Source organism: Oncorhynchus tshawytscha, linkage group LG07 (genome assembly GCF_018296145.1).
Source record: "Oncorhynchus tshawytscha isolate Ot180627B linkage group LG07, Otsh_v2.0, whole genome shotgun sequence".
NCBI lineage: Eukaryota > Metazoa > Chordata > Actinopteri > Salmoniformes > Salmonidae > Oncorhynchus > Oncorhynchus tshawytscha.
Window position 1 is genome coordinate 56,410,130 of NC_056435.1, and position 23,107 is coordinate 56,433,236.

At 40.9% G+C, this 23,107-nt stretch overlaps 1 protein-coding gene and 1 long non-coding RNA gene across 2 annotated transcripts; both read left to right on the top strand.

Annotated features, from left to right (window-relative positions):
* Nucleotides 1–2,169: 2,169 nt before the first annotated feature.
* On the top strand, nucleotides 2,170–7,988 carry LOC112254907. Its single transcript, XR_002954212.2, has 3 exons — nucleotides 2,170–2,256; nucleotides 7,286–7,480; nucleotides 7,597–7,988. It is a non-coding gene; the product is annotated as an uncharacterized LOC112254907 (long non-coding RNA).
* A 7,473-nt stretch (nucleotides 7,989–15,461) lies between these two features.
* Nucleotides 15,462–18,961, top strand: LOC112254886 (zinc finger protein 701). The gene is made up of 2 exons (XM_024427847.2): nucleotides 15,462–15,790; nucleotides 16,402–18,961. The coding sequence occupies exons 1-2, from the start codon at nucleotides 15,604–15,606 to the stop codon at nucleotides 17,412–17,414; spliced, it is 1,200 nt and encodes a 399-aa protein (XP_024283615.1). The 5' UTR covers nucleotides 15,462–15,603; the 3' UTR covers nucleotides 17,415–18,961.
* The last annotated feature ends 4,146 nt before the right edge of the window (nucleotides 18,962–23,107 follow it).

Here is a 23,107-nt window from a genome sequence, read left to right on the forward strand (position 1 = left end):
CAGCTGACTCACGTAACGTGCAGGTCATAGACCCACTATCTATTAGAGCTTGAAGTTCTACAATTTCTTGCACCATTACTGGAACATAGAAAAGACTGTCATTACTCTATTTTTGGATAAATCGCCTCGGTTTTCATTGTGTTTCCAGTCCTTATATCCGTGGTGTTCTGTGGGGGTGTAACATGTTTTCCCACACTGCCCCCCTCTTGGCGTGAGCATGTTAGTTTAAAGCGGGCCCAGGGGAGCCTCGTCAGTTGCCTCTCCAACTTGTTTTCTTGCTGGACATTCAAAGCCTCTGTGGCCTGTCCTGTGACACTTGAAGCATAAACCCTCCTTAAAGCAGTGCGACTGAGTTGAATGGTCTGAGGCCTTACAAATTCTACAGGGACCAGCAGCTGTATTAGTTTGTGGCGTTCTGGCCGAAGTTCTCCTTTGATTCTGTTCCTGGGTTGACAGGAGCTTTTCCAGGAGAGAAATCATTTTGTTCAATGGAGCCTGATCACTGTTAGTGGGTGTGGCTGAATTATCATGAGCGACTGCTTGTTGTTAAGTCATACACCAAGCGTCGGGTGTCATCACAACTTCTACCTTGGCAGTACTTTGCGCCCTGTGTCTGGCTGACTGTTTTACTCTGTGATAGCTGTCAATCATTGCCTGCAAATCTCCAGCGGTCCAATTTTCAATAGGCCTGCACCTAAGAGCGGCATATAGTGCTGGATCAGGGCAGTGCTTAACAAACATCATGGTCACCTCATGACCTGGATCATCCACTCTTTTTTCCCTGTCTTTGCAAGCACTCATTGGCAAGGTCAATTGCTTTGTTCAGTCTAACCAAATAATCCAAGCAGCTCTCTGACTGTCTTGGTAAGGTTTCATAGAAGTATCCCAATGGAATTGTAGATGAGATTGCTTCTCCAAAGTGCTGCCTCAAGATATTGTATATGGCTTCAGGGCCTCTGCTTATGTTAAGAGGGTTTCCATGGAGCCCAATTCTGACTATGCCTTTAGCCCGCCCCATCAGTCTATCCTGTATCTCTTGCCCCTGTTCTGATATACTGCATCCCTTCTTTTTCAAGCTAGCTTGCATAAGTTCTTGCCATTCAGTCACTGTGCACCGGTCTGTGCGATCACCCCGGAAGTGGGGTGGTTCTCTGAAGTCTGACTTCAGAATTAGGTTGACCTTTGACCAATCAGGTATTTCTACTATTGGTTGGGGAGGGGAAGTGCTTGCACCAGCCCCTGCTAGACTAGCGGCAACTTGATTTCCTATTTCACTGCACAGTTGTTTGACTAACTCTGCTAGGGCTTGCTATTGGGTTTGGTTTTCATTTTCACCCCTTATGGCTTTCTGGGACTCTTCACGGTTATCGTTGCCTGATTGGCTACTGCTAACATTAGGCACTCTAGTATCGGCTGCTGGGTATCTAAGAGGACTGGCTCTAGCACTATGTTCCACCATACTGGCCAACTGAGCCCACCGCCCCACCCCAGTGGCAATACCTTGTGGACCTCTCACAGTAACGCCAACCGGAGTAACATGTACATTGTTATCACCAACACCTGATATGTCTTCTCTCTCCTGTTCTGTAATCTCACACAACTGAGGTGTACGCAACATATTGTCCAAAGTTCACCTTGCCCTCAAATGTTCTAAACATGTCGATCCAGTTCTGTGTAGGGGTCCCCCGGCGATCTGCTGCAGCTGATCTGTTGATCCGGGTCATGGCACCAATCTTACAGTATAGACTTTACGTCCGTCCCCTCACCCCGACCTGGGCGCGAACCAGGGACGCTCTGCACACGTCAACAGTCACCCTCGAAGCATCGTTACCCATCGCTCCACAAAAGCCGCGGCTTTTATATAAAAACATTGAAGACTAAATATAGTTTACATGTTGTCAACAATCTAATCCAACTCCTGCTGTTTTGCCCTATAGTTGCGCACGTGTCGGTTTTGTTGCTAAACAACCAACCTGTCTATACCGTACTGTCTTTGGGTTTGCAACAGGAGTATCTATCTCTGGCTGCATCAAAGCTGCATCCCTGAAAATGTGATGCATCCTGTAGTTGGCAACTCCGTGCTGTTGCTCACAAGCGTTTTTTCCCTGGTTAGAATGTTCCCGCCTCTTCTCCTTCCGGTTATGCAGACATTTTATTCTCTTTGTTTAGAGCGGTCGAGTCAGTCCAGTATCTTGTCTGTGTGTGTGTGTGTGCACGTATACATACACAGATAATCTTTGATTCTTCCTGATCGTGGTACGTAACAAGATTGTGCACAATAGCTTCTCGGTGTTTCTTTAATTCGCCTAGTGTCGGCATACATTTTCATAAGCGATTAAGCGATTGTTTGCAGCTGTTGTTTTATCTCTACACTGTCACGTTCTGACCTTAGTTCCTTTGTTTTGTCTTTGTTTAGTATGGTCAGGGCGTGAGTTGGGGGTGGGCAGTCTGTTTTTCTATGTTGGTTTCTGTGTTCGGCCTAGTATGGTTGTTACGAATCCCTTTTGGCCCGACAGTCTAGGGGGGGGGATGGTAATGAGACCCGTAACATAACTCATGCAAATTATAATTGTGACAAAGTAAAAGTGTGAACGAAATAACCACGACAACTGAAATTATACCGTCAAACTCAGGGTTTATTGTAAAACACACGGTAATGGGGGGAGCAGGAAAAGGGGCTGAGCTGGACCCAAGGAAAGAAACAATAAGCATCCAAAACACCCCTAAGCTAGACTAGCCTATTTTAACAACAGCTAAATAACTCACCAAAAATACAGTGGGTGGTCCGCCCAGTTCTAACTAGTGTTTTTAACAAAGTCTACCTACGGGTAGTGTATGCCCATGGGCGACTTGTCTTGGTCTCCCCTTTTCCCACCAGCAATCAAACACAAACACCATAACCAAAAACAATACTCACAGGAGATGACAAAGTGATTTGGAGGTGCTCAAACAAAAGAGAGGTTAAGACACAAAGAGAGAGCGAAACACAGAGATCTACATACATGGCATTTACAGAGAGATTGAGCTCTAGAGCAAACAACTGATGGGGTTTTTAAACCAAGGGAAAGGAACTGTGATAGGGTAGGAAACAGGAGGAGGTGTGTCTTCTGATTGATGATTGATTGTTGTCTGATTGGGGAGTGATGGTTTTCACCTGTGAGGGGAGAAGGAGAGAAAAAAACACACACAGGATACACACACAGGATACTTGTATCCGTAACAATGGTTCTCAATCAGAGGCAGGTGTCGTTAGTTGTCTCTGATTGAGAATCATACTTAGGTAGCCTTTTTTCCACCTGTGTTTGGTGGGTGTTTGTCTTCCGTGTCAGTGTTTGTTCATTGATGCACGTTCTTTTGTTTTGTTCCAGTGTTCTGTTGTTTTTATTAAACATTATGGACACTTACCACGCTGCGTTTTGGTCCTCCGATCCTTCTCACTACTCCTCAGAAGATCCGTTACATACACCAACATAATTTTTTACATGTAGTTTAGTAATGAGTAATGTTTTTTTTATTTTTTTTTACCCCCTTTTTCTCCCCAATTTTCGTGGTGTCCAATTGTTGTAGTAGCTACTATCTTGTCTCATCGCTACAACTCCCATACGGGCTCGGGAGAGACGAAGGTTGAATGTTGAAAGTCATGCGTCCTCCGATACACAACCCAACCAGCCGTACTGCTTCTTAACACAGCGCGCATCCAACCCGGAAGCCAGCCGCACCAATGTGTCGGAGGGTACACCGTGCACCTGGCAACCTTGGTTAGTGCGCACTGCGCCCGGCCCGCCACAGGAGTCGCTGGTGCGCGATGAGACAAGGACACCCCTACCGACCAAGCCCTCCCTAACCCTCCTGGTCGCGGCCGGTTACGACAGAGCCTGGGCGCGAACCCAGGGACTCTGATGGCACAGCTGGCGCTGCAGTACAGGGCCCTTAACCACTGCGCCACCCGGGAGGCCAGATACAGTAATGTTATGAATTTATGTAGTGCTAACCTGACAGGATTGCTATGATGGCAAATGCATCTTCCAGGCTTCGCGGTTGTTGCAGTGTAGCGAAATGCTTGTGCTTCTAGTTCCGACAGTGCAGTAATATTTAACAATTCCACAGCTACATTATACACACATATCTAAAGAATATATACATGTATGGATGAGCAATGATGGAGCGGCATACATAGGCAAGATGCAATAGATGGTATAAAATACAGTATATACATATGAGATGAGTATTGTAAGATATGTAATTATTAAAGGGGAATTATTATAGTGACTAGTGAACCATTTATTAAAGTGGCCAATGATTTTGAGTCTGTATGTAGGCAGCAGCCTCTCTGTGTTAGTGATGGCTGTTTAACAGTCTGATGGCCTTGAGATAGAAACTGTTTTTCAGTCTCTCGGTCCCAGCTTTGATCCACCTGCACTGACCTCGCTTTCTGGATCGTAGCGTGGTGAACAGGCAGTGGCTCGGGTTGTTGATATAGATGGGAGAGGTTGAGTGGAGCTTTAGAGTGGGACTAAGAATTACAAGATGACAAATGTAAAATAGACTATGTCTATAAAATGTATATAGTATTGTAATGAAACAGGCAGGGAGCAGGCCTCAAACCCTCCACCTTCTAGCCCGAAGTCCAGCGCGCTATCGACTGTGCCCCATAAGCATGCTCGTGCGGCAGAGACCATATCTGCTCTTATAAAACCAGGGTCGTTACAATACTTCAGCATCAAAAGTAAAAGTATAAATAATTTCAAAATCTTTATATTAGGCAAACCAGACTGCACAATTATTATTTCTTATTTTATTTTTTATTTACGGATACACTCCAACACGTTGTCTTGGCTGTATGCTTCCGTTGGAAGGTGAACCTTCACCCCAGTCTTAGGTCCTGAGTGCTCTCGAGCAGGTTTTCATCAAGGATCTCTCAGTACTTTGCTCTGTTCATCTTTCCCTCAATCCTGACTAGTCTTCCTGTCCCTGCCGCTGAAAAACCTCCCCACAGCATGATGCTGCTACCACCATGCTTCACCGTAGGGATGGTTCCAGTCTTCCTCCAGACGTGATGTTTGGCATTCAGGCCAAAGAGTCGAATCTTGGTTTCATCAGACCAGAGAATCTTTTTTCTCATGGGTAGCCTTCCACAAGCTTCCCACAATAAGTTGGGTGAATGTTGGCCCATTCCTCCTGACAAAGCTGGTGTAACTGAGTCAGGTTTGTAGGCCTCCTTGCTCGCACACACTTGATCAATTCAGCCCACAAATTTTCTACAGTATTGAGGTCAGGGCTATGTGATGGCCACTCCAATACCTTGACTTTGTTGTCCTTAAGCCATTTTGCCACAACTTTGGGGTCATTGTGCTTGGAGTCATTGTCCATTTGGAAGACCCATTTTCAACCAAGCTTTAACTTCCTGACTGATGTCTTGAGATGTTGCTTCAATATATCCACATAATTTTCGTCCCTAATGATGCCATCTATTTTGTAAATTACACCAATCGCTCTTGCAGCAAAGCACCCCCACAACATGATGCTGCCACCCCCGTACTTCAGTTGGGACGGTGTTCTTTGGCTTGCAAGCCTCCCCCTTTTTCCGCCAAACAGCTCTATTTTTGTTTCATCAGACCAGAGGACATTTATCCAAAAAGTACGATCTTAGTCCCCATGTGCAGTTGCAAACCGTAGTCAGGCTTTTTTATGGTGGTTTTGGAGCAGTGGCTTCTTCTTTGCTGAGCGGCTTTTCAGGTTATGTCGATATAGGACTCCTTTTACTGTGGATATAGATGCCTTTGCACTTGTTTCCTCCAGCATCTTCACAAGGTGCTGTTGTTCTGGGATTGATTTGCACTTTCGCACCAAAGTACGTTCATCTCTAGGAGACAGAATGCGTCTCCTTCCTGAGCAATATGACAGCTGCGTGGTCCCATGGTGTTTATACTTGCAAACTATTGTTTGTATAGATGAACATAGTACCTTCAGGCATTTGGAAATTGCTCCTAAGGATTGACTCAAATGATGTCAATTAGCCTATTAGAAGCTTCTAAAGCCATTACATAATTTTCTGGAATTTTCCAAGTTGTTTAAAGGCACAGTCAACTTAGTGTATGTAAATTCTGACCCACTGGAATTGTGATACAGTGAAATAATCTGTCTGTAAACAATTGTTGGAAAAATGACTTGTGTCATGCACACAGTAGATGTCCTAACCGACTTGCCAAAATGATAGTTTGTTAACAATAAATGTGTGGAGTGGTGGAAAAACAAGTTTTAATGACACCAACCTAAGTGTATGTAAACTTCCGACTTCATCTGTACAGTTGTTACCGTATCTCACACACAGCTTATAGAATGCATCTCTTTGCACCTTTTGTATAGGAATATGTGTATTGGAGCTATTTATATTTTCTATGCTCAATAAATGGGAACTTCACCCAAAAATAATAAAACGCTGTTCCTTGTGGACGTGTTATGGACAGCTCTCTCCTGTGCCAGTGGATTTTAATAGGGAATCGCCACTACAGTTACATTAAGGACAGGTTAGAAAAGTGTGTTTAAAAGGAGATTTTGGTAATGTCCTTTTTCTGCTTCTCCAAAGTCAGATTTATATGTACATTCAGTTTAAAGTTGGGGCCTAAAGATTGTAATTCATATTGACTGCGAGTTACAGTAACCAACATGGGCCCAAAATCTTTCTTTGCAGCCTATTCTGTTTGTGGATTGCTTCTTTCCTTCCTTGCTTAGGCTTGCTTGTTTACAACCCAATCCAAGGGCTTTTCTAAGATCCATTCTCTCTCTTACTTTCTTTCTCTCTCTGTTGTTTAGTCTGTCTGTGTCTTTAGTGTCTCTGTCGGTCCGTCAGTCTGCCTGCCTGTCTGCCTCCATCTGTCTCTGCCATTCCACCTCAGTCTGTTGTCACTTGTCTGTGTGTCTGTTATTCTTTCTGTCCGTCTGCTTGTCTGTCTCTCTGTGACCTGCCTACTCATTCCAATGTAAGTGTTTATATTGTAGATTACATTTAGCTATAGAAAATGCTTATATTATATCAAGAAAGAAGCCCCTCTCAAGTCGGCTTCAAGTGGTGTGATGTTGTTGAATTATGACATTGTAACCATGCTTTTATGTTCAGCACCACTTCCCAATCTGATAGCTGGTCGACTGAATGTTTACACCTGTCCTAATTTCATGGAAGTAAAATGATAGTAATCTGGTATTTTACCGTATCATAATTTCTGTTTGCTCATTTTCCCATTTCTTCCACAATTGTAATGCCAATCTTGATTCTTGTTAATTTCAGATGCCAGGTTCAACATTCATAAAGTGCTGTGCATGTGGAGGAGACATCAGGGTGGCACGTCGCAAATGTGACTTGTGTCGGGCAGCACAGCAACTGAAAAAAAAACTGGATTCGCAGAAAGATGATGACATCTGGGCTCGAAGCCCCCTTAAGGGAAACAATGTTGCCAAGGTTCTTAGTACTGCCCATTTACTGGTGAGCTAGCGATAATGACATACTTACTATCCTCCCTATGAATTATTCAAGTATGTAGGCAAATGTATGTGTACTAACTAGTTGTATGACTGAATTACTGTCTTAAATCGTTTCAGATCCACAAGCTGGAAAAGCTGGGGATGGTCCCTTTTGATCCTTGTGGGACGCCCTAACAATCCCTCCATTGTCTGGTCTGATGGTCTGTGTCCTCAGGGCTTCAAAGACCAACAGGCCAAAACTGTGGAAGAGATTAAATTGATATTTGACACTGACGTGAAAGGTATAACTTGGACAGATAGATATACTTTAGTATTCCATGCAGATAGAAATTTGTTGTCAGCTTTCATCCAACGCCCCCGATATACATTCACACACAAACAAACATTACATTATGGCCTTTCTCTTACATTATTCCAGCTCAGGCACAATTTAGGCCACTAGATGGATACTACGAAATTGGGGAGATTTTTTACATTTGAATTAAAACATATATATATATTTTTTCATAAATATGAATTCATTTCCCAGTGTCTGGTGGAAAGCAGCCTGAACCAGGATTTTCACTAGGATTTTGCCTGTGCTTAGCTCCATTCCAATTTATTTTTTTTATCCTGAAATACTCCCCAGATTTTAAGCATACCCATAACATGATGCAGCCACCATTATTCTTTAAATTATGGAGAGTGGTACTAATGTATTGGCCGCAAAGATAACAATTTGTATTCAGAACAAAAAGTTTGCTTTGCAACACTTTTTTCAGTATTAATTTTGTACCTTGTTCCAAACAGAATGCATGTTTTCTGTACAGGCTTCCTTCTTTTCACTCCGTCAATTAGGTTAGCATTGTGGAGTAACTACAATGTTGCTGATCCATCCTCAGTTTTCTCCCATCACAGCCATTAAACTCTGTAACTGTTTTTAAGTCACCATTGGCCTCATGGTGAAATCCCTGAGTGGTTTCCTTCCTCTCCGGCAACTGGGTTAGGAAGGATGCCTGTATCTTTGTAGTGACTGGGTGTATTGATACACCATCCAAAGTGTAATTAATATCTTCACCATGCACAAAGGGACATTCAATGTCTGCTTTTTTATTTTGACCATCTACCAATAGGTGCCCTTCTTTACGAGGCATTGGAAAACCTCCCTGGTCTTTGAGGTTGAATCTGAAATTCACTACTCGATTGTGGGACCTTACAATTATCTGTATGTGTGGGGTACAGGGATGAGGTAGTCATTCAAAAATCATGTTAAACACTTATTGCACACAGAGTGAGTCCATGGAACTTATTATGTGATTTGGTAAGCACATTTTTACTCCTGAACTTATTTAGGCTTGCCGTAACATAGGGGTTGAATACTTATTGACTCAAGATATTTCAGCTTTTAATTTAATTTGTAAAAATTCAGAATACATCATTCCATTATGGGGTACTGGGTGTAGGTCAGTTACCATGAAATCTCAATTTAATCCATTTTAAATTCGGGCTGTAACACAAAATGTGTAATAAGTCAAGGGGTGTGAGTACTTGCTGAAGGCACTGTAAAAGACTGAACCGGAAAGAAGTTAGCATGAGTCATTTTACACTCTTTAGAATCAGAACATAGAACAAGATTATATACTAATAAAAAGTAATGGTCAAGTTTGTTGCTGTGGTCGGTAACCTACCCGTAAATGGTGGCATTCGTTACTATGGTCAGTTCCGGGGGTTTATTATGTTGGCGTTCAAAAGTATGATCAAGTTCAATATGTATTTTCCCACCAGATACTGTATGTTTCCATCAAATCTTACTTGTTGTGGATAAAAGGCTGTCTGTGATGACGTAGTGTATATACAAATAACTTTTGCCGTTAAATTCCCATGTACCGAATGAAAAATACACATTAAATGGGTTTCCATCGCATTTTCGACTCAACTGATTGTTTTGTCACAAACTGTTGCTTTATATAGCAAATATGCTCACTCTGGTCTTGGCACGTGTGAACTAGCCAACAGCTCGTAGATAGGTTGAGTAGGCTACCTGCCAAGATTATTACGGATATTCCCGATATTATTTGCGTTTGTCAAACGTCAGCCAAGCATGATCATCATGTCACCAGAATAATACTTGATATTTATTGGAAAGGCGCTTTCACCACCCTGTAAAGTTAATAATAATGTATTAAATCTGTAACCGAATAGGCATAAACTACATGCTTTCCCGAGTCGTAATGGGAGTACCATACAACATAAATCAAATGTTATTTGTCACATGCGCCGAATACAATAAGTGTGACTTGACCGTGAAATGCTTGCTTACAAGCCCTTAGCCCCTTAACCAACAGTGCAGTTCAAGAAGAACACATTTACCATATTGCGTCACTCCAAGTTTACTTGATGGTTATTCTATCAATATTTGCGTATAAATGCATTTCCACCGCCACTTCTCGCATAATTCATTTTACAATGTCGAACGAACAAATTTGTCTGTTGGCATTTATTAAATTGTACCCGCATTTCATGTTTCCATTTTTTTTCATGTGTCATGTAATTCATTTGCATGAAATGGTTGGATGGAAACGTGGCTAGTGTAAGGCTGCAAAGTGAGGATAAAGAACAGGCGAACTGTACAACTATTTACAAAATCAAATAAACAGGATGATGAACAAAAAGGAAAGTCTAATTAACCGAACTGAATAACATACAACTCAAACAAAAGAAAACCCTGGCTTCAACCTTGCCTGTAAACCCGGCAGCATCTGTCTTGTGTCTTTCAAACAAAGCAATGACATGCTTCTTGTTGCGACACCATTACCCAGAATGAATCACAAACCCTAACAATTCCCTAATTGACAATCCACGTCAATAAATGAATGAAAAGGTATACATACACATTCATGTAATATGTTCCACATCATAAATATCCCCACCATGTTATCAATAAATAAATGTGCTTCTCATCAACCATAAATCATCAGTGTCTGGATATTCATTTAGGCATGTTTTTGGATTAAGTGACAGAGATCATTATGGGATTATAATGATAACAGAACTAAGTGAGTTTTGTATTTCGTGGTCACACATTGAGATTTGTGGTTTTACAAATGTGTAATTTACACTGAACAAAATATAAACACAACATGTAAAGTGTTTTTATGTGCTGAAATAAAAAAGATCCCAGATATGTTCCATACACACAAAATGCTTATTTCTATCAAATTTTGTGCACAAATTTGCTTACATCCTAGTTGCATTTCTCCCTTGCCAAGATAATCCTTCCACTTGACAGGTGTGGCATATCAAAAAGCTGTTTAAACAACATGATCGTTATATAGGTGCACCTTGTGCCAGGGACAATAAAAGGCAACTCTAAAATGTGCAGTTTTGTCACACAACACATACCGAAGATGTCTCAAGTTTTGAGGGAGCGTGCAATCGGCTTGCTGACTGCAGGAATGTCCACCAGAGCTGTTGTCTGAGAATTTTATGTTAATTTCTCTACCATAAGCCACCTCCAATGTTGTTTTAGAGAATTTAGCTGTACATCCAAAAGACCACGTGTTACCACGAAAGCCCAGGACCTCCACATCCGGATTCTTCACCTGTGGGATCGTCTGAGGGGGGTGGGTGCTGAAGAGTATTTCTGTAAGAAAACACGTTTGTGGGGAAAAAATAATTATCCCCAGTGGGTGGGCCTGGCTCCCAAATGGCTGGACCTATGCCCACCCATAGCTGCGTCCCTGCCCAGTCATGTGAAATCCATTTAATGGGTCCTAATAAATGTATTTCAATTGACTGATTTCCTTATATGAACTGTAACTCAGTAAACACATTCAAATTGTTGCATGTTGCATTTATATTTTTGTTCAGTATAATAATACATTTTGTTGAGAATAACCTAACATATTTCTACCTTCTAACAATCCTGACAAATATGCTTATTAGGTCTATAAACAGTTTGGACGCTTTTTATACATTGATCAAACTGTGTGGTTGACTCAATGGTGGTGTTGGTGGCACTGGGCACCCTGACATCCCCACCGTAATGCTCCTTAATGGCACAGCGCTCAGTCTCAGTCTCACCTGTTGGCAGAGAAAATATGAACCTCATCAACATCGCTCATTATCATCAGACCAAAATATTATTTGCCGTAGTCAATGTCAGTGTATTAGACATGGCATATTGGTCATATACAGTAGAGGGCAGGGTAACTAGCTAAAGGGGTTTAGGGAGAAGAGTTCTCTGACTGCTTACCTTCTGCTCCTAACACTCATGAGAGGACCTCAGGTTCACCAACTGCCTTTCTGCCTGTCTTACATATTTTTAAAACTAAAATCAACCAGATTTAGAACATAAAATATGATCATGACAAAGTGTGCTATTCAAATATAGGGTGTCACACATTTCCTCTAACAGCTGGGTCATTCTGACAGTCCGTTCTTTCTCCGTTACTGTAGGAATAGATTGAAATATTAAATTAGTCTGGATTCATACATGACTAAGGAGCACACATTACTGTATATAATGTGTATGTACAAAAGCATGCTTCTTCATATCTCAGCTACTTAATGAAAGATGGGAAAACTTAAATAGGTATCTCTTGCTTTTTATCTGTAAGACAAATCAGTCAATGAGAACAAAGTTAAAACATTGACTGCGTTTATATATAATTAGAAGATTCATCAAAAAAGGCAAAAATGTACCTTTTTCTCAATTCAAAAGAACATTAAGAGGTTGAAGCAAGGTTGTGGAAACTAATAACGTGGTAATAATATAAAAGGTTAACTGCCAGGAAGGTCCTCCATAATGTCAGCATCAAAGCCACTGCCACAATGAGCTCCCATTGAACTCTGTGGGTTGCACAAGGCTGCCATACCAGGCTACCTGGTAGAATGGAGAGAAACTGGACAAACAGATATAAATCACATTAACATACATTGAGGACTTCTACATCAGATTGCATGACTTGTTGTTCTTTTTAAGTCAAATTGCATCACACCCCACTAGTGATGGGTCGTTTATGAACGAACGGCTCTTTTTGAACGGCTCCTTTTGATGAACGTCGGGAACCGAATCGCATCGGTGAACGAGTTGTTTATTTGGCTCCCTGATTTGCATTCTGCTACAACTGCTTTTTGAGCTCAAAACATAATTTTTCTGCAGATAAGTTACAAAATAATGATCAAAGAAGCTGAATCCTCACTGCAGAAACAATCAATAGTGGGGAGAACACGTCAATCTGGTCCACGGCGATCTAATAATTTGTTCTGAAAAATTTCACGATCGACATAATGGTAGCCTACCTTTTGGGATTTACATTGGGCATGTGCTATTTTTTAATGGGTCAAGGTTGATTTTTTAAAGCATTTTGAACAAAGAGCTGTTTGGGAGCCAAATGAGCCATCTCTTTTACGTGAACAGAGCCAATTGAGCCAGCTCCGAATTCTCACCACAAATGTCAGTTCAATATCTAGATTTGATTTACATCTGGTTAACAACTAATGTGAATTCAACGTGGAATCAACAACAAAAAAATGTCTCACTGTCATTGGATTTAGGTGAAAAGTTGGGTGCAAAAAATATTAAATTCCCTAATATCGATGACTTTGCAAATCCCATTAGTCGTCCTTGATTCAACTTGATTTAACATCATCACATTGATTTTTGTGGCATCCTCGATGACTGAATGCATTATCCGTGTGTGGTTGTATTGTGTTTTAAATTGTCAAATAGACAGATGTATCTACACTTCCATTCAAAAGTTTGGGGTCACTTAGGAATGTCCTTGTTTTTTAAAGAAAAGCACTTTTTTTTTTGTCCATTAAAATAACATAAAATTGATCAGAAATACAGTGCAGACATTGTTAATGTTGTAAATGACTATTGTAGCTGGAAACTTCCGATTTTTTAATGGAATATCTACATAGGAGTACAGAGGCCCATTATCAGCAACCATCACTCCTGTGTTCCAATGGCACATTGTGTTAGCTAATCCAAATCAATCGTTTTAAAAGGCTAATTGATCATTAGAAAACCCTTTTCAATTATGTTAGCACAGCTGAAAACTGTTGTCCTGATTAAAGAAGAAATACAACTGGCCTTCTTTAGACTAGTTGAGTATCTGGAGCATCAGCATTTGTGGGTTTGATTACAGGCTCAAAATGGCCAGAAACAAAGACCTCTTCTGAAACTCGTCCGTCTATTCTTGTTCTGAGAAATGAAGGCTATTCCATGCGAGAAATTGCCAAGGAACTGAAGATCTCGTACAACGCTGTGTACTACTCAGCGCAAACTGGCTCTAACCAGAATATAAAGAGTGGGAGGCCCTGGTGCACAACTGAGCAAGAGGACAAGTACATTAGAGTGTCTAGTTTGAGAAACAGACGACTCACAAGTCCTAAACTGGCAGCTTCATTAAATAGTACCCGCAAAACACCAGTCTCAACGTCAACAGTGAAGAGGTGATGCTGGCCTTCTAGGCAGAGTTGCAAAGAAAAAGCCATATCTCAGACTGGCCAATAAAAAGAAAAGTTTAAGATGGGCAAAAGAACACAGACACTGGACAGAGGAAGGTTGGAAAAGAGTGTTATGGACAGACAAATCTAAGTTTGAGGTGTTCGGATCACAAAGAAGAACATTGCTGGAGGAGTGCTTGACGCCATCTGTCAAGCATGGTGGAGGCAATGTGATGGTCTGGGGGTGCTTTGGTGGTGGTAAAGTTGGAGATTTGTACAGGGTAAAAGGGATCTTGAAGAAGGAAGGCTATCATTCCATTTTGCAACGCCATGCCATACCATACCCTGTGGACGGCGCTTAACTGGAGCCAATTTCCTACTACAACAGGACAATGACCCAAAGCACAGCTCCAAACTATGCAATAACTATTTAAGGAAGAAGCAGTCAGCTGGTACTCTGTCTAAAATTAAGTAGCCAGCACAGTCACTGGATCTCAGCCCTATTGAGCTGTTGTGAGAGCAGCTTGACTGTATGGTACGTAAGAAGTGCCCATCAAGTCAATCCAACTTGTGGGAGGTGCTTCAGGAAGCATGGGGTGAAATCTCTTCAGATTACCTCAACAAATTGACAACTAGAATGCCAAAGGTCAACAAGGCTGTAATTGCTGCAAATGGAGGATTCTTTGACGAAAGCAAAGTTTGAAGGACACAATTATTATTTCAATTAAAAATCATTATTTATAACCATGTCAACGTCTTGACTATATTTACTATTCATTTTGCAACCCATTTCATGTATGTTTTCATGGAAAACAAGGACATTTCTAAGTGACCTCAAACTTTTGAATGGTAGTGTACATCACAGAAGCCTGAAATATAACAAAACCGTTTGACATAAACACCGTATTTTTGGCTGTTTAAAAAAAAGAATGTCTATTAATTATAAAATTATTTAAATATTAATATCATTCCACCAATGAGGCCACTAGAGGTTGATTTGGTAATTTGACTGTAGGAAAGGGTTTTAATAATCTGTGAGAGCGGTATTGTTAATCAACAACCTGTTATTTTTTATTATGCATTTTCCAAACAATATCATTAGATTCACAACTCTAAATTATCTTCAAAATGCTAAACTGTGACCACTGGGTAGATATTGTTCGGAGTGTGTATGGTATATCTACAGCCTAGTCTGAGTGCCTTAATCATTTTATAGAGTCCTGGAGTTATGCTCATAGAAATAATAGATTTCTATTGTTATGCTACTTTTATTAAATAGGACAGGGCTCAAATTATATTTAAAAAAAAGTAGTTTCTCAATGTACCTTTATGTATTATAATTGAGTTTCTCAAACTTTACCTTTAGACACATTATATTGAGATGTAGGATATTTCCCATTACAGCAAAACTTTTGGTGTAATTTCTTAGCATATTCTTTGGGACTCCCATGTTGGTGCCAGGTGGAGATTGTTCAATTCAAATGCGCAACATCTCCAGTACAGCAGGCGGCGACACCTCCCTCGTTTACCGATACGTAAAGAGGAAACGTTCGCGTTGTTGACACAAAATGGGAAAGTAGCCTATCTTGCGGTCTCGAAAGGATGGTCGCTTGCTAGGTACATAGACACCACGTTAGCAGCACATAGCATAAACGTGTTCATTTAGTCTGTTCGTCATATTCCCTCAAAATGTCTAAAATGCAGCTGTTGCAGGATTATCTAAACGAGCGGTTAACAGCGGTGGCTGTTGAGATATTTGGGGCTGTGGAAAATACCATAGCAGAGTACCAGGAAGAAATCTCCCGTTCAAATGAGGAGATCGGACGTCTACGGAGGCTGCTGGATTTGGTTTGCAAACCTGACATACAGAGACCAGGTGAGCAGAGCCATATGTACTTAATAGATGGCTCTGGTAGTAATGACCGCCGCTAGATCAATTAATGTGATTGAACCAGCCAGGCCTGGCAATCAACCGATTTGTAGATATTTTTCTGAAAATTAATGTTAATTTGAACTTGGCACATAGAACTACAGCGTTCACCAGCTTGTAGTCCTAAAAACCGGTCCCGTTCTTTGAACCATTCCTATGGGGAAATAATAGGCTTTTGGGATAAACGTTGAAAATAGGGCCAGAGGTTAACACAGGCTTGGGAGATCTTATGTTTTGTTATTTGAGATAATATCAGTCAGTTAACATGACCTTTATGAATTATGAACTCTTTGGGGGTTTTTATTACATAAATGCTTCAAAATTCACAAAAAGTGATGTTAGCTGATGAAGATTATCTCATAGAACTAAACATAAGATCTCCTAAGCCTGTGTTGACCTCTGACCTTATTTTCTGCGTTTACCCAAAGCCCCTACAAAAACTCCATTCATTTCACCATAGGTTTTATCCAACTAACCATGCCGGAGTTAGTGCCTACAAAAAGATGCCATTACTATTGCTCTCTATTGATGACTAATTAGTTATCCAATCATCTCAGACCCCCAGCAGCTCATTCTCCCTGTCCCTGAAGAGGAGGTTCTTGCTGAGAAGCAGCACTGTGAGCAGGAGTGGAGCCCCAGTCTGGACCAGGAGGACCCAGAGCCCACTCAGATTAAAGAGGAACAGGAGGAGTTTGGGACCAGTCAGGAGGAAGAGCAGCTTCAGGGGCTGGAGTCTGATATAAAAGAGTTCATATTCTCTCTTCCCAGTGTGAAAAGTGACTATGATCAGGACCCTCCTCAGCCCTTATATCTTTACCAAAACCAGACAGTGGAGAACAGAGAGGGGGACTCTCATCCCACCAAAACAACTGAAGACATCAAAACAGAACTTGATGGGGAGGGCTATGGAGTATATGAACCAAACAATGAATTAAATCCCTTTTCTCCAGTAAATTCAGATCGTTCTGCAGCTCATATTGGGAACAGTGGCAATGGGGTGGACAGTGGAGGACTAATGTCACAGTTACAGTCACTCAAATCAAAGACAACATGGACAAATAAAGTACAAAGCTCTATTAAGACCAGGGAAGCCAGTGAGTTGAAAGTTCCATTGAGGGCGGCTCACTCAGGGGAGAGACCACACAGGTGTCCCGTCTGCAGGAAATGCTTTCTGAAAATTAGCATTTTAAAAACACATCAGAGAATTCACACTGGGGAGAAACCATATTGTTGCAATGTATGTGGCAAGAGTTTCAGAGAGAAGAGAACCCTGACCAGTCACAGGCTGACTCACTCAGGGGAGAAACCATATCAATGCAAAGAATGTGGCAAATGCTTCAGTCAAAAGAAAATCCTGACCATACATATGAGGACGCACACTGGAGAGAAACCGTATCAGTGCAAAGAATGTGGTAAATGCTTCACTCACAGTGGATCCCAAGCAGCACATTTGAGGATTCATACAGGGGAGAGACCATATAAGTGCCCTATGTGTGTGAAATGCTTCAGAACAGCAAGTCATCTAAAACGGCACCAGCGAAGTCACAGAGGAGAACAACCACATTGTTGACTTTTTTTTGTAGTAAACGCTTCACTTGTCAGAACAACATAGGGCTAGATTCTAGCAGAGCCGCGTTTGCCGACATCCGCATAGCAGTTGTTTTGGCGGTGTCGAGTTGGAACTGCATTAAGAGCTGTGAAATCCGCAAGCGGCTCCTTGTGTTGCCTTTTTGCAGACACTGGCATTGGATGCAACGAAACCACACCCTACTTTATATCCGACAATTCCCATACAGCCACGTTACAAATTTAAACACTTGAATGTGTGATGTTCTATTGTCTACACTTCAATTAGACTGATAGACTATAAATCCCCTAATCCCAAATGAACATGAAAACATGCATTAGCCTGTCGTTATTTCTAACATCAATAGAGCCTACACTTTATCGCCATTTTTCAACCTCTAACGTGTTGTCGATAATAAGGAAGGGAGATGTTGATGACACACAACAGTAGCCGCTCACCGATTTGTCAGCTCATATTGCAGTTACACCGGCAAAACGCAGGTTAACGCCCAAAGCCTCGATCTATTTGAACCGAGGCCATAGCGTACCGGTGTGTGGGTTAAAAATGACATATTGGGACACTGATAAGTGCCTAAATTGCAACGCATTGGCTGTACATTAACATGCTATACTGGATGTCAGAGCTCAAGCGTGGTTCATACACATTCTGACAGATGACATTTCAGGAATTTTCCATGACTTTTAACCCAATTTCCATGACCAATCTCTATATAAACATAACAAATGTGGTATTGACACTAACCAATGTGTCAAATAATACAAAGCTTATTTATAACTTATGACACAGAAAATATAGTTTGATTTAAAATAATAAACATTGATGAAAACATTTTGTATAGCAATACCTTAACAGATACAACAGAGAAAAATAAGTTTAAAAAAATAATACATAACAAGTGTATTATTTTTGTGTCTGAAAGTCCAGGAGTTAAACACTCTCTCTCTAACACACACACAGACACAGACACACACACACACACACACCTGAACACAACCCTGAACAAGTTGTTTGTAAATTTAACTTGCTATTCACATTTCTGACTGTCCATGAGTTAATCTCTCTTTCTTTCTTCTCTCTGGTTTGTTCTCCTCTTCTCACAATCTCCACATACTGTTTTACGTGCGGCCAGAGCAGTGGTCCGACACATTTCCGTTTTCTATCCATCAGTACATGCAGAAGTACATGCTGGTGCTACAATCTGTGGCTCTTACAAAGTCTTTTATGTGCAGGGCAATTGTGAAAAAGCCAGTAAAGACTTGTGTTCTACATCCCAGTCAGCGGCTTTGCATCCATTCCAGAATGAGTAATGCAGGATGTGCAATCCACAGGATTTAATGTTGATCAGCGATTTGTTGACATCTCAACATATACTTCTGGAGTATGTGGAACACAGTGGCGGTCTGTGCCATTTAAATTGAGGGAGGACGATTATTTGTTTTAATGAGCATGGCCATATTTCTATTACAGCATATTGGATTACTCTCATTCATATTCCATTCACTCAGCTCAATGTAACATCGACTTTTCCCTATACCCATCATGAGGTTGCTACAACCTAGCCAATGAATGAAAGTTTACAACATACAGTGAGGGGAAAAAAGTATTTGATCCCTGCTGATTTTGTACGTTTGCCCACTGACGAAGAAATGATCAGTCTATAATTTTAATGGTAGGTTTATTTGAACAGTGAGAGACAGAATAACAACAACAAAAATCCTGAAAAACGCATGTCAAAAATGTTATAAATTGATTTGCATTTTAAGGAGGGAAATAAGTATTTGACCCCCTCTCAATCAGAAAGATTTCTGGCTCCCAGGTGTCTTTTATACAGGTAACGAGCTGAGATTAGGAGCACACTCTTAAAATCTCAATTTGTTACCTGTATAAAAGACACCTGTCCACAGAAGCAATCAATCAGATTCCAAACTCTCCACCATGGCCAACACCATAGAGCTCTCAAAGGATGTCAGGGACAAGATTGTAGACCTACACAAGGCTGGAATGGGCTACAAGACCATCGTCAAGCAGCTTGGTGAGAAGGTGACAACAGTTGGTGCGATTATTTGCAAATGGAAGAAACACAATAGAACTGTCAATCTCCCTTGGCCTGGGGCTCCATGCAAGATCTCACCTTGTGTACTTGCAATGATCATGAGAACGGTGAGGAATCAGCCCAGAACTACTCGGGAGGATCTTGTCAATGAGCTCAAGGCAGCTGGGTCCATAGTCACCAAGAAAACAATTGGTAACACACTACGCCGTGAAGGACTGAAATCCTGCAGCGCCCGCAAGGTCCCCCTGCTCAAGAAAGCACATATACATGCCCGTCTGAAGTTTGCCAATGAACATCTGAATGATTCAGAGGAAAACTGGGTGAAAATGTTGTGGTCAGATGAGACCAAAATGGAGCTCTTTGGCATCAACTCAACTCGCTGTGTTTGGAGGAGGAGGAATGCTCAAAGGGACGATGGACAGGGCCATGTTATGACCCCAAGTTTGAGTTGCCAAACGTCAGCCTCGAAACCTTAATGACTTGGAGAAGATCTGCAAAGAGGAGTGTGACAAAATCCCTCCTGAGATGTGTGCAAACCTGGTGGCCAACTACAAGAAACATCTGACCTCTGATTGTCACCAAGGGTTTTGCCACCAAGTACTAAGTCATGTTTTGCAGAGGGGTCAAATACTCATTTCCCTCATTAAAATGCAAATCAATTTATAACATTTTTGACATGTGTTTTTCTGGATTTCTTTTCTTGTTATTCTGTCTCTCACTGTTCAAATAAACCTACCATTAAAAATATAGACTGATAATTTCTTTGTCAGTGGGCAAACATACAAAATCAGCAGGGGATGAAATACTTTTTTCCCTCACTGTAGGTGCACAGGTCAAGAGAAATTTGAGTATTCAAGGTGACAGACATTGACACATTCAATACTGCCTTGTGCACACTTCCCTGCATCTAGCTGATCTATGATGTAAACATTAGTCCAACAGTTGCAAACGAGAGTTTGTATTGGACAAATTCATGTATGTTTATCTCCATTTCGTTCTGTTTAAGAAATGTTTTTTAACAGAATCGGCAGAATGAATACACCCCTGATCACACCTTTTGTTTTATATGTAATGTAAGTGCCTTTATGTGTTGGGACTCCAGGAAGAGTAGCTGCTGCCTTGGCAACCGCTAATGGGGATCCCTAATAAATACAAACACACACAAGCACAGTTCACTTTCATAGCAGCCACATACAAACAGCATGATCCCTTTGATCGTTGTATAATTCCTTCTCGCATCTATGCGCTCTTCTCCTCTCACCTTTTCCCTTCACTTGTGGACTTCAGTGCACAACACATCAGCTGTCTGTAACCAGGAAGAAAAAAATCCAAACCGCTACACACAGCCTACATTGTTGTCATCATATTAGCTAATGTCATAGTCAACATAGCTACTAAAACCAAAGTGTTAGTAAACCCGCTACAATCATGCACCGTGTACAGTCAGCAAGCAGTTTAGCAGTTACACCGGCTGGCCCCGGTGGCAATAAATTAATAAAACCAAAAACTTACCTTGACTTCGAAGAGTTTCAGTGTTGGATAGCCAGCTAGCAAACATTGCACCCCTCTGTTTAAGCCGAGTGTTTGAATAGGCTAAACTAGCTGCATTCACTAGCTAAGTGAAAAAAATACAAATTATAGGAAGCTCTCTCTCCCGCTTGCTTCCCCTTCATTTTAAAGAAATTAATTTGTTCAAAGCAGTTCAAGTATTGTAACTACTCACCACATTTTATGCACTGCAGTGCTAGCTAGCTGTAGTTAATGCTTAAAGTACTAGATTCATTCTCTGATCCTTTGATTCGGTGGACAACATATCAGCATGTCAACATGCTGCAAGAGCTCTGATAGGATGGAGGACGTCCTCCGGAAGTTGTCGTAATTACTGTATAAGTCTATGGAAGTGGTTGAAAACCACAAGCCTCCTAGGTTTTGTATTGAATTCGATGTACCCAGAGCACTGACAGTGGTTCTGAACTTGAGCACAATGCTGGACAAAAAGTTGCTCCCATCACTCCTGCTAATTGGGTAACTTGCAAATGCTTTGTTGTCTGAGTGAGGGAAATGCTGTAAATAAAGAGGACTCTATGTGTTTTGAAAGATGAGATGTTGAGGATGATAAATACCGCTTTGATGTCATATAAGCAAGCCAAACACACATCCAAATGTGCACTTCACTTTTCCATATCATAAAAGTCATGAAACTTAGTGCTAACGTTTTTGATAACTATGTTTGATGTACAGTTACAAGGCTGTATCATAACCGGCCGTGATTGGGAGTCCCATATTGCATTGCACAATTTGCCCAGCATCGTCCGGGTTTGGCCGGTGTAGGCCGTCAGTGTAAATAAGAATTTGTTCTTATCTGACTTGCCTAGTTAAATAAAGGTAAAATTAAACATTTGTGGGTGTTAGGAATTTTATGAATAAATGACTAAACAATATCCCCATTTTAAATAGAACTGTAACTAAGTAAACGTATACTCTTTTATATCTGATTAACAATATGAATTCATAAGTGCGGGATTGTGGAGCCTGAAACATGGGCTAATTACATTAAATAAATACCATTCCAGCCAGGTTGGAGAAGATTGGAAGTGTTTTTTTTTGAGTAAGCAGAAAGGGTCATAAACCTATGGTTGAACCGACTCAACTTAGCTCTGGAATGTTCAGATAAGGCAGTGTGTGTTTTCTTAGGTTTTCCATTAGCTGGAACTGTCTGCTGAATGGTGATGGATGAAAACGTCAGAAGGTTTATCTCGAATGAACTTTTGAACTGTTGGGAGAAAGGTTATAAAATATTCTATGACGTCATATTTTGTATATAAACTGTTGTTCGTGGTTACATGGCAGCGTGCTCCGAGAATAAATACTATTATCTATTTTTGATAAGACTGGTCTCTGTCTATTTTATGCAAATAAAAATCTTACAAATTCTCATAAAATAGAATAAGTGAATTCAATTAATGAAAACATATTGGAATAATGAAATTATACCAACAGTGGGGAACACTCACCTGAATGCACGTGTGACTATTCTATGCGCACCAAAATTATGATCTGCTTCTCTGAATTGCCTTGTGAACGAACGCCTAACACTGTAAGATCGTATTTTGTAACTTAGCTGGCCATGTCGGCAATAGAACATGCTTTCAAATAATGCCCACCTAACCAGATTGAGATTTATAATGGACTGTTTTTGGAATGCGCAAACAACAGTATGTGTGTGATGGCGGGGATACAGGGCTGTGTTCCAAACAAAACAACTACTAGTCTGCTTGCTCTAGTTCGTCAACACAACTAGGAAAGCTCAAAATAGCACCTTATAGTTGAACACTTCTTTTTCATAGAAGTGCATTGAAAGTACATAGTCTGTTGCTAAATCACAAACTGCACACTTTGCATTTGTATTTATTATGGATCCCAATTAGTTCCTGCCAAGGCAGCAGTTACTCTTCCTGGGGTTCAGCAAAAGGAAGGCATTTAGAAAAAAAACTTTAACATTACAATACATTCACAACACATGAAGTGTGTGCCCTCAGGCCCCTACTCTACTACCACATATCTACAACACAAAATCCACATGTACGTGTTTGTTTAGTGCGTGTTATTGTGTGTGTTTGCA

Excerpts from the sequence above, each read along its gene's own strand:
- LOC112254886 (XM_024427847.2), top strand. The coding sequence starts at position 15,604 with ATGTCTAAAATGCAGCTGTTGCAGGATTATCTAAACGAGCGGTTAACA. Across the intron at positions 15,791-16,401 it reads ACCTGACATACAGAGACCAG|ACCCCCAGCAGCTCATTCTC; the intron begins GTGAGCAGAGCC and ends CAATCATCTCAG.